The 15862-nt window shown below is 45.0% G+C and overlaps 1 protein-coding gene across 3 annotated transcripts; it reads right to left on the bottom strand.

The window, feature by feature from the left end:
- Positions 1 to 7: 7 nt before the first annotated feature.
- Positions 8 to 15551, bottom strand: LOC308313293 (ADP-ribosylation factor-binding protein GGA1-like). 3 transcript variants are annotated; one of them, XR_013963877.1, is made up of 19 exons: positions 15503 to 15551; positions 13186 to 13270; positions 12175 to 12250; positions 11122 to 11220; positions 10644 to 10767; positions 9771 to 9868; positions 9306 to 9386; positions 8546 to 8701; positions 7596 to 7677; positions 6832 to 6942; positions 6331 to 6483; positions 5160 to 5218; positions 4324 to 4523; positions 3441 to 3640; positions 3008 to 3174; positions 2244 to 2354; positions 911 to 1813; positions 787 to 836; positions 8 to 746 (listed from the first exon to the last, which is right to left on the bottom strand). XR_013963877.1 is itself a non-coding variant. In XM_080760339.1 (17 exons), the coding sequence occupies exons 1-17, from the start codon at positions 15546 to 15548 to the stop codon at positions 1703 to 1705; spliced, it is 1959 nt and encodes a 652-aa protein (XP_080616465.1). In that variant the 5' UTR covers positions 15549 to 15551; the 3' UTR covers positions 773 to 1702. The 3 variants fall into 3 exon arrangements, 1 of the variants encoding a protein (XP_080616465.1); XR_013963878.1 differs by lacking the exon at positions 8 to 746 and having other exon boundaries at positions 750 to 836; positions 887 to 1813; XM_080760339.1 differs by lacking the exon at positions 8 to 746 and having other exon boundaries at positions 773 to 1813.
- Between the last annotated feature and the right edge of the window lie 311 nt (positions 15552 to 15862).

Genomic DNA, 15862 nt, shown 5'->3' with positions numbered 1-15862 from the left:
TATTTCCCTTAAATAGAATTCCTTCATTTACAGCAAATGTTTATTTACTCTTTGCATATTATTTATTTTGGCAAATGTACATAATTGCATGAATGTAATGTATGCGTGAATGTAATGTATGCGTGAACACATTTCAGGATCTCGTCAGTCTACAGGGCCAACAGGGAAGAGACCTGGAGCTACACGCCTGCAAAGTTTGGGGCAGTATGTATCCAAGAATATATACATATATACATGTGTGTATATATATATATATATACATATATATATACATGTATATATATATATATATATATATATACATGTATATACATGTATACACATATATGATGTGATCGTTGCTGTCAGGAGGAAACCTCAAAACTTTTTTTGGCATAAATCGGTGCTATTCAACACCCTTTACGTCTGTGTTGGTTCGAACAATATTGAACCAATGGAAAGTAGTGAAAAGCGCTTCGGACAAAACCTCTTAACCCCGCACCATTGGACTGTCTGCTGAAGCGGCTAACTCCACCACCTCTCCCCCTCTCAAACTGTCTGATATAAAGTAGCTAACTCCACCACCTCTCAAACTGTCTGATATGAAGTAGCTAACTCCACCACCTCTCCCCCTCTCAAACTGTCTGATATGAAGTAGCTAACTCCACCACCTCTCCCCCTCTCAAACTGTCTGATATGAAGTAGCTAACTCCACCACCTCTCCCCCTCTCAAACTGTCTGATATGAAGTAGCTAACTCCACCACCTCTCCCCCTCTCAAACTGTCTGCTAAAGCAGCTAACTCCACCCCCTCTCAAACTGTCTGATATAAAGTAGCTAACTCCACCACCTCTCCCCCTCTCAAACTGATATGAAGTAGCTAACTCCACCACCTCTCCCTCTCAAACTGCTAAAGCAGCTAACTCCACCACCTCTCAAACTGTCTGCTATAAAGCAGCTAACTCCACCACCTCTCCCCCTCTCAAACTGTCTGCTATAAAGCAGCTAACTCAGTGGCGCTCAACCTTTTTCATGTCAAGGACTTTCAGAATTATCTCTATTGGGCCACGGACCCCCATCTCAAAATATGTAGCTCCAGGGACCCCCCCCAGAAGCAAATATTTTAGTTAAAAATGTTCGCTCTGAAATAGAGACGATGACCAATCTGCTCCTTTTTTTATTTTTTTCTCTTTCTGACATTATCTCTAAATGGCAGATCTACAAGTTCGTAGCGCGGCACTCGGTACTTTTTGGAAAAATCGTGAAAATGTGGCGCAAAACTTTGAATATATATTCTTTCACAGCGAATGTTTTTAACTCAAATCTTTGCTTCTGGGGGCGGGGGTCCCAGGACGACTGACATAAACATGAGGGTTTTTCAGAAAACTGTCAGGATTCAGAAGACATCAAGTCTAAATGGGTTAAAGTAAAGAGGAATGTGTAGATCTGTTGAGATTCGAATAGAATGGGATGAAGGAACAACCTAAATGCATAATGTATATATTATATAATGTATAAAAAGGATGGCGGACAGTAGACCATGAAAGAATTAAGGCACAAGGTTAGAAGCTGATTCCCCAAAACTGACCTCAGTTCAGTTTTACTACCAAACCCAAATAATATTAAACAACCATTAAAATGTAAAAAAAAAAACTGGGAGCAAAACTTCAACTTCTGATATAGAGCTAGCAGCAGGTCACGTGACAGGAAGTGGGTCCGTGTCACTAAAGAGTCCCCCAGGTGTCCGGAGGGGGGAACTGTTCTACGTCGCCGGATTCGTCGTGAGCCTCGTTTCCCAGATTGAAGGTCAGCTTGTATCGCAGTCGCACCTTGTCCTGAGAGACGCACACGCACACAGTAAAACAATCGCACAGGGACGTGCCGAGGGTGGTAGAGAGGCAGGGGTAATTTTGGACAAAATTGGCTAAAATAGTTGGCACCTCAACAGAGATTATTTCATGTTCACCTTGTGTGTGTGTGTGTGTGTGTGTGTGTGCGCCCCGGCTGGCCAGGGGGAGGTAGTTTAGAGACCAGGATTAATGCATGTTTTTATAACTGCATGTTTTTATAACATGCAGTGCAACTATGCAAGTTGTGTGTAGTTCACCTTGTGAGGGTGTGTGTGTGTGCAGTGTTCACCTTGTGTGTGTGTGTGTGGTTCACCTTGTGAGGGTGTGTGTGGTTCACCTTGTGAGGGTGTGTGTGGTTCACCTTGTGAGGGTGTGTGTGTGTGTGTGTGTGTGTGTGTGTGTGTGTGTGGGGTACCTTGTGAGGGTTGGCCAATAGGAGGATCTGTGTGATGGCTGTAGGAGGAAGGACTGGGTTGAACGCTGGGAGATCAGAGCCTGACGGAGGCTGCAGCTTCACCCTCATCACCTATGGGTGACACACACACACACACACACACACACACACACACACACACACACACGCACGCACACACACACGTCAAATACCTCACTGCACAAATGTCATTTAATCAGAGCGTTTTCTAACAACATCTCAGTCAACGAGGACAGACAGATCAGAGGTGGGCCTGCCTTGGGGACAGACAGAGACCAGAGGTGGACCTGACCTTGAGGACAGACAGAGACCAGAGGTGGGTGGACCTGACCTTGAGGACAGACAGAGACCAGAGGTGGGTGGACCTGACCTTGTGGACAGACAGAGATCAGAGGTGGACCTGCCTTGGGGACAGACAGAGACCAGAGGTGGACCTGACCTTGGGGACAGACAGAGACCAGAGGTGGACCTGACCTTGGGGACAGACAGAGACCAGAGGTGGGTGGACCTGACCTTGGGGACAGACAGAGACCAGAGGTGGGTGGACCTGACCTTGGGGACAGACAGAGACCAGAGGTGGGTGGACCTGACCTTGAGGACAGACAGAGACCAGAGGTGGGTGGACCTGACCTTGGGGACAGACAGAGACCAGAGGTGGGGGGACCTGCCTTGGGGACAGACAGAGATCAGAGGTGGGTGGACCTGACCTTGGGGACAGACAGAGACCAGAGGTGGGTGGACCTGACCTTGGGGACGGCCGCCTGGAAGCGGATGTTGGTGAGGGGGCGGGGCGCGGAGGACAGCATGGAGATGATGACCACCAGGACGTCGGGTCGGTCCGGAGGACATGAGGCCCAGTGGAACAGAACCCTGAGGCTGAGCTTGTCCACCACGGTGACCGGGAGCATTCTGCCTGGAAGAGAACACAGTCAATACAGTCAGTACAGTCAGTACAGTCACCATAGATATATTAATACAGTCAATACAGTCACCATAGATATATTAATACAGTCAATACAGTCACCATAGATATATTAATACAGTCAATACAGCATTCTGAATAATAGATATATTAATACAGTCACCATTCTGAATATGTGATGTGTGATGTGATAACAAAAGGGCTACATCCATTTCAAACGTTTGTTGGTGCGTGCGTGCATGCGTGCGTGAACTCACTGGGTTTGATGGATTCCAGAGGCACAGTCACGTCCGCTAAGGACATCCTGTGGTCAGAGAGTGCGTCTTCAAAAGGAGCCAGACCGGGGATGGATCCCAGGGTTCTGCTGGAGGTTCTGGAAGCAGGGCTCCCACAGCCTGCGTTAGATTGGGTCTGGAGGTCTCGTAAGCTGACTCTGGACGCGGGCTGCAGCTTGTCCCTGTGAGGGACAGCGGCATGATGGAAACCCATTTTGGTGTTTGGCATTATGCTATGCTTTAGCTATTGAAAAATAGCAGATCTACAAGCTCATATGAGCTACGAGCTTATAGGTCTGCTATTCTTGAAAAAAAGTCGAAACATAGCTTTTTCAGAAAACTGTCAGGATGTAGAAGACATTTTTAGAATCTGATCTCAGGTCAGAATGGGTTAATAATTAAACTGTCAGGATGTAGAAGACATTTTTAGAATCTGATCTCAGGTCAGAACGGGTTGTTTTTAGAATCTGATCTCGGGTCAGAGTGGGTTGGCCCATTCTGAGTAAAAGCGGTCATATCTTCCCGTCACCCAGAGATTCTATTTTGATAGCGTGCCGCGCTATGAGCTTGTAGATCTTTCATTAGCTAAAGTATGACATAATGCTTAAAACACCAAATGGGGTGCTGGGGAGGCAGATACTGTTATTACCATTTAACGTGCTGGTGCTGGGGAGGCAGAGACTGTTATTATTACCATTTAACATGCTGGTGCTGGGGAGGCAGAGACTGTTATTACCATTTAACGTGCTGGTGCTGGGGAGGCAGAGACTGTTATTATTACCATTTAACATGCTGGTGCTGGGGAGGCAGAGACTGTTATTACCATTTAACATGCTGGTGCTGGGGAGGCAGAGACTGTTATTACCATTTAACGTGCCGGTGCTGGGGGGGTAGAGACTGTTGTAACAGGGTCTTCCCCAGCACGTCCAACTCGTCCAACAGGGTTTTAGGGGGAGCAGCAGCAGCGCCCCCTGCTGACGGAGCCTGGGGTTTTATCAGCGCCAGAGTCGGTAACAAGGCCGCGGCAGAGACGTCTGGGCCGGCCGTGTCCACGCTGTCCGAAGACTGGAGAGAGAGAGAGAGACGGCAAACTGTTTACTGTGTGTGTGTGTGTGTGTGTGTGTGCATGCGTGCGTTGCGTTCGTGTGTTGCGCAGTGTTGTTTTTGGCAGCAAATTTCTATTTTAGTTTTTAGTCATAGTCTCTTGAATAGTTTTCACTTAGTTTTAGTCACATTTCAGTCGCCTGGAATGTTCTAGTGTTTAGTCTAGGTTTAGTCGACTAAATGTCATACGATTTTAGTCGACTAAATCTAGTTGATTTAGTCGACTAAAATGTTTTTTGACAGGCCTTGATGTCGTTGTAATGACATATTTTACACTTTGGTTGCATGCTGAAAATAGCAGATATACAATCTGTTGTATATCTGTTGTGAGATTGTATATCTGCTATTTTCAGCATGCAACCCAGCATAAAACTGGATCTCTTGTCCACTAGTCCCTTCCTAACATTTTAGTCTAGTTATTATTTGTTGACGAAATTGTCAGTATATTTAGTCTTAGTTTTAGTCATCATAGATTCGTTTTTATTTAGTTTTAGTCAGTGAAAAAAGGTAGTCGACGAACATTTTTCGTCTTAGTTTTAGTCGACGAAAACAACACTGGCGTTGCGTGCGTGTGTGCGTGCGTTACACTGCTGTTACCTGGAAGGTGTTCCAGTCTCCCAGCTGGGCGTTGGAACTCTGTGTTGTTTCACTGAGTCCTAGAAGTTACAGAACAACATCAATACATTGTAAGGTATCGACACGTATAAAATAACAACCTCTTTCTTTGCAGCTGTAAATTACAGCAGTGGAAGTAATGGCAGACATTCTTACATTCTTCTTGCTTTGTCTCAATGGGATAGTTCCAATGTGTGGAACTATAGCCCATAGGCACCCTGCTTTGTCTCAATGGGATAGTTCCAATGTTTGGAACTATAGCCCATAGCACCCCGCTTTGTCTCAATGGGATAGTTCCAATGTGTGGAACTATAGCCCATAGCACCCCGCTTTGTCTCAATGGGATAGTTCCAATGTGTGGAACTATAGCCCATAGAGGCACCCCGCTTTGTCTCAATGGGATAGTTCCAATGTGTGGAACTATAGCCCATAGAGGCACCCCGCTTTGTCTCAATGGGATAGTTCCAATGTGTGGAACTATAGCCCATAGAGGCACCCCGCTTTGCCTCAATGGGATAGTTCCAATGTTTGGAACTATAGCCCATAGCACCCCGCTTTGTCTCAATGGGATAGTTCCAATGTTTGGAACTATAGCCCATAGGCACCCTGCTTTGTCTCAATGGGATAGTTCCAATGTGTGGAACTATAGCCCATAGGCACCCTGCTTTGTCTCAATGGGATAGTTCCAATGTGTGGAACTATAGCCCATAGGCACCCCGCTTTGTCTCAATGGGATAGTTCCAATGTTTGGAACTATAGCCCATAGCACCCCGCTTTGCGGCGAGATCAAAGCGTGTCGCTACTCTCCTACTCTCCACTCTGCACTGGACGTACCTACTTAATGACATCATCACCAGTACACTTTACCTAATGACATCACCAGTACACCTTACCTAATGACATCATCACCAGTAGACCTTACCTAATGACATCATCACCAGTGGACCTTACCTGATGACATCATCACTAGTGGACCTTACCTAATGACATCATCACCAGTGGACCTTACCTGATGACATCTCACCAGTGGACCTTACCTGATGACATCATCACTAGTAGACCTTACCTAATGACATCATCACCAGTGGACCTTACCTGATGACATCATCACTAGTAGACCTTACCTGATGACATCATCATCAGTGGACCTTACCTAATGACATGAGCTCATCATCTAACAGGTTGAGGCCTGTAGTGTCCTTCGACGGGTTTCGTATCGAGGCTTTGCCCTGATTGGACGATGCTGCTGCCGTGGGCGTGGCCGTGTCCAATCCCGCCAGGTCTAGGAGCGATGTGCCGCTGCTTCCTGGTCGGGACACAGAGGTTAAACTAAGGACTGTTGTCTCGCGCTGCAAGAATTGATTCTCACAAGATTAATTTTATTTCGTGAAAACATGTATTGTTGTTTAGTCTGTAGTGCTGAATGTAGTGCCATGTTCAAAATGTGTCACCTGGAGCCATAACTACTGTGGCTTTAAACCGACAAACATCAAAGTGCTCTTAAAGTCTCTCTTTAGAGTGACTAAAATGAATTGGACAGCCGACTAGTGCCGCAGCATTCTACCTCGACAATATTATGAATATGAAGAAACAATTTGCCCAAGAGAAGCTGATATTCGCACGCACGCGCACACGTGCACGCACGCACACACACCTGGTATTGAGGGCGTGGCGGTAGCGTCTCCGTTAACGTCCTCTCCCTTCACCAGGTGTCTGTAGAGGTTTATGACCTGAGTCAGGTGGTCGTTAGCCTGTAGGATGTCCGCTGGAACACACACAGCACCCACCAGTTAGTGCTCTCTCTCTCTCTCTCTACAGGGGAACACCAGTTAGTGGTCTCTCTCTCTCTCTCTCTCTACAGAGGAACACCAGTTAGTGGTCTCTCTCTCTCTCTACAGAGGAACACTAGTTAGTGGTCTCTCTCTCTCTACAGGGTGTTCCTCTCTACAGAGGAACACCAGTTAGTTGTCTCTATGCTAACCACAGAGGTTAGCATGGGAACGCCACAGCTAGCAAGTGCTATGTGAGTCTTATTAGCAGAATGGGATTTGTTTGACCAATCTATGAGACTGATGGACTGAAGCTACAGTACCTGTTGTATGAATACTACAAACTACAAAAAGCATTACATTAAGGCGCTTTCAGACGGGCAGCGACTGACGCGCCTTGGCAATTAATTGTCCAGGAGAGGCGGGCAAATATTTTTTCGACGCTCAACACCACGCCCCTCATGAGCAGAACCGTCGCTGATGCAGGCGACAACAAATGATTCCCGAGCGCGGCACGGCTGCAGCTCACCGCTCCAAGAGATCAGAGGTCAAATGCGGAGAACAAATTTCACTGCGGTAACGTGTGTGACAAAACGAACGACTTTGACTTTGACTTGACCACCTGAAGCTATAGTTAACATGTTCTCACCCAAAGCTTCGTCGTTATCCTCTGTGTCGCTGGCTAGTCGGAACAGCGTCGGTCTCATCTTCTCGCAGCGCTGGTACAGATCCTGCCAAACATCAGACACACACAAACGACCTCTTGAACTCTGGTCCAACATTCAGACAAAATAGGTGAACACGCTACAACTAGCAGAACTGAGCTGGGGCATGTTGTGAGCTTGTAGATCAGCTATTGGTGAGGAGACAAGGCGTAGAGGGAAACAAGGAGGGGCCAGTAGGTATACAGGCCAGCGGAAAACAAAGTAAATGATATAAGGTTTAACACATTAATAATAATATAATAACCGTTTCAGTTCATAGGACGCACCTGAACGTCATAAGGATTGGAACCGAGAGGTGCCTTCGACGTGTGTGGCCGTCCTAGCGCACCCTCCAAGATACGGGGTGAGATAAGAATATTCAGAAATTTTCCTTTTTGTTTTTTTGGCATTTCGCTTTTCGCTTGCCGTATGCTAACGCTCTGTCCAATTATTAGCTTGTCATTGACTCCCATGTTAGCGCGGCGGAAAGAATGACTCGTATCTCCTTATCCAGGGCGCTCTCCGTGGTGATGAAAGGATCGATATGCTGGCGCTTCATTTCTGCTCCTCATCCGTCTCTCCGGCAAAATATGAACGCTTTTTGGAGCGTATATAAATAAATTAAGATGATCGGGGATTGTGAGGTCACTTTGTAAAGTCAACTTTTTTAAGAAAGTGTTTCCGGTTCATGGCTTTCAGAGTAAAAGCGATCAGACAACTCTGGCACCCCGGAGCTTCTATTTTGATGCACTTCCGGCAATGATTGTGTTGTTAATAACATAAGGTTTAACACATCGACTGATTCCTCCACCATCGCCAGTGTTCACTACTTCAGTGCTCCCGGCTGTGGCCACCAGGGGCGTTGTAGGCTCCCAGCAGCTGGTTTTAGACATACCTTAATGAGCTCCTGGTTGCTGTGGGAGATGTGCTCCCTGCTGTGGCCACCAGGGGCGCTGTAGGCTCCCAGCAGCTGGTTGAGCAGACCAACGCTCTCCTTCACCTCCTGAATGGTGTTCAGTCGCTTGGACACCTTCTCTGTGCGCTGCTGGTCCTGGACAGCAGGGGGCAGCAACAACAGTAGTAGTAGTACAAAACTACCTAGAACAGGTTCTCAACGGTTTTGTCTTGGGACCCCCGGAAACGCTTTGGCCATGTCTGGCATAGTTTAGATTGGGAGTGAGTCTGTAGTTCTGACTGTAATGGGAAGTTCATTCCATAGTTTAGATTGGGAGTGAGTCTGTAGTTCTGACTGCAATGGGAAGTTCATTCCATAGTTTAGATTGGGAGTGAGTCTGTAGTTCTGACTGCAATGGGAAGTTCATTCCATAGTTCAGATTGGGAGTGAGTCTGTAGTTCTGACTGCAATGGGAAGTTCATTCCATAGTTTAGATTGGGAGTGAGTCTGTAGTTCTGACTGCAATGGGAAGTTCATTCCATAGTTTAGATTAGGAGTGAGTCTGTAGTTCTGACTGCAATGGGAAGTTCATTCCATAGTTTTGGAGCCAGAAGGGAGAAGAGTCTGGGACGTGTGGAGCGTTCAGTATTGTGACAGACTAATCTAAATTAGAAATAAATACATTATGAGAAATAACATACACTGACACTAACGGTGTGACAGCCCATATATGGTCAGCTTGTTAAACAAACAGACTCACCTCCTGCACCATTTCCTTGATGAGTTTGTTTGCTGCTTTCAGATCGTCAGCGTCGGCGCTGGTCAGTAACCGAGACAGAGTCTACAGGATGGAGAGAACAGAGGAGGAGAAGAATGGAAGAGAGGAAGAACCGAGGAGAATGGATGAGAGGTAAACTAGTTGAGTCCTTGAAGGATTGAAGTGAGGTCAACTAGTTGAAGAGAGGTAAACTAGTTGAAGAGAGGTCAACTAGTTGAAGAGAGGTCAACTAGTTGAGTCCCTGAAGGATTGAAGTGAGGTCAACTAGTTGAAGAGAGGAAAACTAGTTGAAGAGAGGTAAACTAGTTGAAGAGAGGTAAACTAGTTGAAGAGAGGTCAACTAGTTGAAGAGAGGTCAACTAGTTGAAGAGAGGTCAACTAGTTGAGTCCCTGAAGGATTGAAGTGAGGTAAACTAGTTGAAGAGAGGTAAACTAGCATTACATTACCTTAGACTTCTCCTCGTCCTCAAACAGAGCGTTGGTCCTGGGCGGTGGGGGAGGGAGGGGTCTGTCGTCAGGAAGCACTGGATCCTGCTGGACAATACCTGGAAGACAGCAAGGACCCCGTCACCTTAACATGCCCATATATAGACACGTCACCTTAACATGAACCATGTATAGAGCGTCCCGGTCCCGCCCCCCGAGAGACCCGGAAAAGAAATCCCTGTTAATTTTCCTCATAGACTTTTCAGAAAGTATTTATTTAAAGACGTTTACGCCACAGACAAAGACAACTCTTGTCGTGACAAATCATGACAATAAACACAATGTTTTGGGCCGAACAAAGAATTAGAAAGTAGAAAAAACAAAATTTTGTTTGTTTGTTGTCATGATGTCACGACTCGAGTTGGCTTCGTACGACGCTTAAAAGGTCTTTAAATAAAAACTTTTTGAAATGTCTATGGGGAAAATTCATTGGGATTCATTTCCTGGGCCTGGCGTCGTCATGAAAGGGGGCGGGACTGCGACGCTCTATAGACACGTCACCTTAACATGCCCATATATAGACACGTCACCTTAACATGAACCATCTATCAAGACCTGGAAGACAGAAACCTTCTTTAGCATCAGATAGGCGTGTTGCTAACCTTTAGCATCAGATAGGCGTGTTGCTAACCTTTAGCATCAGATAGGCGTGTTGCTAACCTTTAGCATCAGATAGGCGTGTTGCTAACCTTTAGCATCAGATAGGCGTGTTGCTAACCTTTAGCATCAGATAGGCGTATTGCTAACCTTTAGCATCAGATAGGCGTGTTGCTAACCTTTAGCATCAGATAGGCGTGTTGCTAACCTTTAGCATCAGATAGGCGTGTTGCTAACCTTGTTTCTTCAGCATCAGATAGGCGTCTGCTATCTTGGTCTCCTCTGGCAGCCCGACGCTCCAACTGTACATCATTTCCAGAACCTTGTTCTTCACCGGCTCTGGAGCCCGGGAACCTAAATACTGCAGAGGAGAAGGGGTTAATGGGGGTCCCCAAATACATTTCATCCGGTCACTACTTTGGGTGAAACCACCTGATAAGAACATTTCATCCGGTCACTACCTTGATAAGAACATTTCATCCGGTCACTACCTTGATAAGAACATTTCATCCGGTCACCACCTTGATAAGAACATTTCATCCGGTCACTACCTTGATAAGAACATTTCATCCGGTCACCACCTTGATAAGAACATTTCATCCGGTCACTACCTTGGGTGAAACCACCTGATAAGAACATTTCATCCGGTCAGTACCTTGATAAGAACATTTCATCCGGTCAGTACCTTGATAAGAACATTTCATCCGGTCAGTACCTTGGGTGAAACCACCTTGATGAGCTCGTTGAGGAAGCGGAACTTTCCTACTTCCAGGTGAAAGCGTTTTCCACAGTTCTTCATACACGTCTCCAGAACCTGAGTAGGAAAACATACATGCAGACATTATCCCGCTTATTACACACATTAATAATTTAAATAATACATTTATAAAAATCCCATGGCCTAGGGGGTCCACAATGATACCCCTATGGCCCCCTAAACCATGGGATGAGGAAGAGTAAGTAAGTAATAAATGAACTCAAAAGTGACAACAAAACAAAGTACTGCCTTGCTTAACGGTAATGAAAACAAGGAAGTGTTGAGTGTTGATCAAATTTTTCGGGTAGAGCATAGTCTATTTCTCGTTTAAAATGTCTTCAAAAACATTCTTGAAAGCAATGTTGTTTAGTTAAATGACAGTGTGTGTTAGTTTACAGCTGTCATGTTGTTTAGTTAAATGACAGTGTGTGTTAGTTTACAGCTGTCATGTTGTTTAGTTAAATGACATTGTGTTAGTTTACAGCTGTCATGTTGTTTAGTTAAATTACATTGTGTGTTAGTTTACAGCTGTCATGTTGTTTAGTTAAATGACATTGTGTTAGTTTACAGCTGTCATGTTGTTTAGTTAAATTACTGTGTGTTAGTTTACAGCTGTCATGTTGTTTAGTAAAATTACTGTGTGTTAGTTTACAGCTGTCATGTTGTTTAGTTAAATGACATTGTGTTAGTTTACAGCTGTCATGTTGTTTAGTTAAATGACTGTTAGTTTACAGCTGTCATGTTGTTTAGTTAAATGACATTGTGTTAGTTTACAGCTGTCATGTTGTTTAGTTAAATGACTGTGTGTTAGTTTACAGCTGTCATGTTGTTTAGTTAGAGCGGAACGGTCTGTTATGCAGAGTGACCAATCAGAATCAAGCATTGAACCGAGCTGTGTAATATTAATGTAATGTATTATGTAATTTGTTACTGTGCCATTAGTACAGTAATAAATGTTACTGTAGCATCAGTACATAATGATGTAATAAATAATGTAATGTGTTACTGTACCATCAGCGCTTGCATGGCCTCCCACTCCTGAGGTGACTGGATCTTGTGCGCCAGGAGTCTGGTTGCCAGCTGTGGGCTGAAAAAAAAAGCAATTACAAAAGATTATTCATCTTTTCTACGTTGGCAAGCTGTCGAGACTAGTGTGTACCAGTTCGAACCCTGTGGGGCTCCCCCAGAGTTAGTGTCGAAGTGTCCTTGAGCAAGACACTGAACCCCAAATTGCTCCTGATGTGCAGGTTGGTGCCTTGCATGGTTTCTTGCCGCCATCGGTGTGTGAATGGGTGTGTGAATGGGTGAATGTAATGCACAATCTATGTAAAGGTGTGGGAATGTGTGTGTGAATGGGTGAATGTAATGCACAATCTATGTAAAGGTGTGGGAATGTGTGTGTGAATGGGTGAATGTAATCTATGTAAAGGCGCTATGCACCATTTAAGAAGAGGAATTGTGTGTGTTTTTGCTGTGTTATGTACAAATGATTTGATGAATCTGTGAAATGTCACGTGCACTCGACAAAAACAAGTTTACTTTCATTTCGCCGTTTCACTGTTTTTTATTGTATTTACCTATACGCTGTGATACGGTTTAAAATGAGAAGATCTATCTAACTGTCTGCACCACCAGAGCATGGCTGTGTGGAGAACCTGTTCAAGTTAACCCATTCCTTTTGGTGTTCTTAGCATTATGTTATACTTTCGCTATTGATAAATAGCAGATCTACAAGCTCGTAGCGCGGCACTCTGTGCCGCGCTACGAGCTTGTAGATCTGTTTTTTTTTTTTATCGTGAAAATGTGCCTGAAATCATTGAATAATATATATTCTTTCAGAGCTAAAGACATTCTTCTCTCACCATTCTAGACAAGAACAGTAAGCTAAAGACAGCTTCTCTCACCCTTCTAGCCCATTGACGCCTGGTGCAACATATACGTTGTTCTACCCTTGATGCCGGCGCGCTCTCTGTGTCTCATCAGCTATTGCTATACATGTAGCAGCAACATAACTTCTCTCACCCGTCTGGTTCGTCGTTGAGCTGCTCATAAAAACACTTGATGTGACTCCAGTCAGTGTCCTTGTTCTGAGGGTTGGTGGCCTTGTCTGTAAGCACGCACGCACGCACGCACGCACACACGCACACGCACACACACACACACACACACACACACACACACACACACACACACACACACACACACACACACACACACACGAGTCAAGACATCACATCACCTCAATGAGCAGATCTTGGCTAAAAAAAATAATCAAGGGCGTTCACTCAAATTAGGAGAAAACAGCCAGACCCAAAACACTGTTAGTCTCCCCCAGTGGACTGAAACGCAGTAGCCTATAGGCAGAGCAGCACAGGCGTCTTTAAAAGTGTCGAGAAGGAGAGATGACCCACTTCATGCTTTATAACAACCGTTCAGGTTCATTCATGATGCATTACTGCGTAGTGCACTGGTTTTATACCCTCTTCACATCAAAAGACGTCAGGCAGTGGCAGCTCCAGATGTGATGTGTTGACATCAGTGGCTGCTCCAGTTGGTCCAGTTTTTAACAGTGGGAGGGAGTTGATCATCATCATAACACACATTGTACTCTCCAGTAGTTTGTGTCACTAAAGAACTAAAGTCTTGGTCTCGAATCCATGACTCCATCTATGATATTATTGGTGTCCCCCTGTTGGTGTCTTAAGCATTATGTAATACTTTAGCTATTGAAAGATAGCAGATCTATTTTTGAAAATTCGTGAACATATGTTTAAGAACTAAAAAGTCCTCGTCTCGAATCCATCTATGAAGTGTGTTTCCGTGTGGGCGTGACTCACAGACACGTGTGTGTGTGTGTAGCCCCACAAGTCAGAACCCAATGGTACTGAAGTTTCTGACATTTTTGAGACCCAGTTACCATGGGGTCCTATTCCACCTCTACCCTGCCACCGGGTACGCAGACATAAATAAACATAAATACCGTCGGATATACGTCCCTTCTGCGCTGTTTGAGGGCTTCTGTTCGTTTGAGGGCTTCTGAATGTGTGAACTCTAGTTTACAATAACGTACACCACTGCGAATTCTCCTGTTCCGCGGAAGCCGTTAAATATTTTTAACCGTGTTTGACCGATTTGGTCGCTTTGATTCTTCTCTTCCTACATTGTTTATTGACACCTCATTGTACCGCCTATCTGGCTAGCTAGTGGCGCTATAGCTATGACGGAGCAGATCAGAGGCAGGAACGTAGCCACGCACAAGCCAACCCCGCAGCGGGAGGCGGTACAATAAACGGTAAATAAACAAGGAAGGAAGAGAGGAATCAAAGCTTCCGAATCGGTCAAACATCGATTAAAAATACTTAACGGCTTCCGCGCAACGACGTCGACTCTGTGGGGGCTATGGGGCTACAGCCCCCATGAAGAATTAAATAGCCCCTTTTAGCCCCCATGAAGATTTTCGTGGACATTTTATATTAACATTACAGACCATTAGGGAAATAAATAAATCCGCGGCGGCGGCCTCGCTCCGCTCGCCCGCGACAGTCCCCCCCCCCCCCAACGCAATTCTGTAGCCTACCCAAAGTACCAGTGAAAACATCAACTTCTTTTTTTCCACCGCTGCGGGGGGGGGGGGGGGGGGGGTGCGGGGAGGCGGGGCTGCGGGGCTGCGGGTAGCCCCCATGAGGATCATCAGAACTCGACGGCACTGCTTCCGCGCCACAGGATAATTCGCAGCGGTGTACGTTGTAAACTAGAGTTCACACATTCAGAAGCCCTCAAACGGGTCAGCCCGGTTCGGTTCGGATTGGGCTGACCCAGGGGGTTCCGAGAGGGGCTTATAGTGTGTGTGTATGTGTGATCATCATCAGTCAGTCAGTCAGTCAGCCAGCAGTATGAAGACATTAGCATACTTAAATATACTTAATTATATGATGGCTTTTAAGTTTGGATTCATAAAAAACAAATAATAATACAATCTCTGTACAGAAATCATAATCCTTACTTGAACTGACACATTTGCCTTACATTAGAACACAAATATGTATGCACTGGTTTATGATGACAACACATTATTATAATATATATGATTGATCTGGATGAGATTGTATTTATTTAAAAAAAAAAAAAGCACCTTTAAAAAAAAAAAAGGTTGCACTTTATTTACATTCCATTTGCCATTGTGTCTTGTGTTGATGTCTAGAAAGAGAGATGTGTCAGCTGTCATTATATATGGTTCATATATGATATGATCTGTCCTGGAATATGGTGTTCATCTCATCACTAATGTTCGTTAAATAATCATAATAATAATGATGATGACTGTAATAATAGAACTTACTGATGAGAGACTCCAGACTCCTCTCTGCCTCTGGAGGCGCCGCCATCTTTGACCGATTCACCACTAGTGACTGGCAACCTGTGAACTATCGCGACGTTTACACTGTTGCCATGTCCGCTTATTAACAAGCGACTTGGTCTTTTTCTTTTTGTTGCTTTCTCTCTGTTGAGGCGTTTGTAAACATTGGTAGTTGTTGTGGTCATATAATCTATGGTTGTGGGCTGTGGGTTTGGTGTTGTTTAAACCAGCAGTGGTTCTAAAACATTGTCATGTCAAGGGACCCCCCAATTAATTAATTACTAATGCACACAGCCCCACATATGGGAAAAGCCATAAAAAACATTTTAATATAAAATAAAT

Source organism: Protomyctophum bolini, assembly GCF_963924005.1.
Source record: "Protomyctophum bolini genome assembly, chromosome: 3".
Taxonomy (NCBI): domain Eukaryota; kingdom Metazoa; phylum Chordata; class Actinopteri; order Myctophiformes; family Myctophidae; genus Protomyctophum; species Protomyctophum bolini.
Note: the sequence above shows the minus strand (reverse complement) of the source record. Positions and strands in the feature narration are given on the sequence as shown.

Bases quoted from the DNA above. Each gene is read 5' to 3' on its own strand.
- LOC308313293 (XM_080760339.1), bottom strand. From the start codon at position 15,548: ATGGCGGCGCCTCCAGAGGCAGAGAGGAGTCTGGAGTCTCTCATCA. The intron at 5,219-6,330 runs GTAAGGTCCACT...TGTAACTTCTAG, and splicing joins TGATGAGCTCATGTCATTAG to GACTCAGTGAAACAACACAG. The intron at 3,175-3,440 runs GTGAGTTCACGC...GTTCTCTTCCAG, and splicing joins TCTGGAATCCATCAAACCCA to GCAGAATGCTCCCGGTCACC.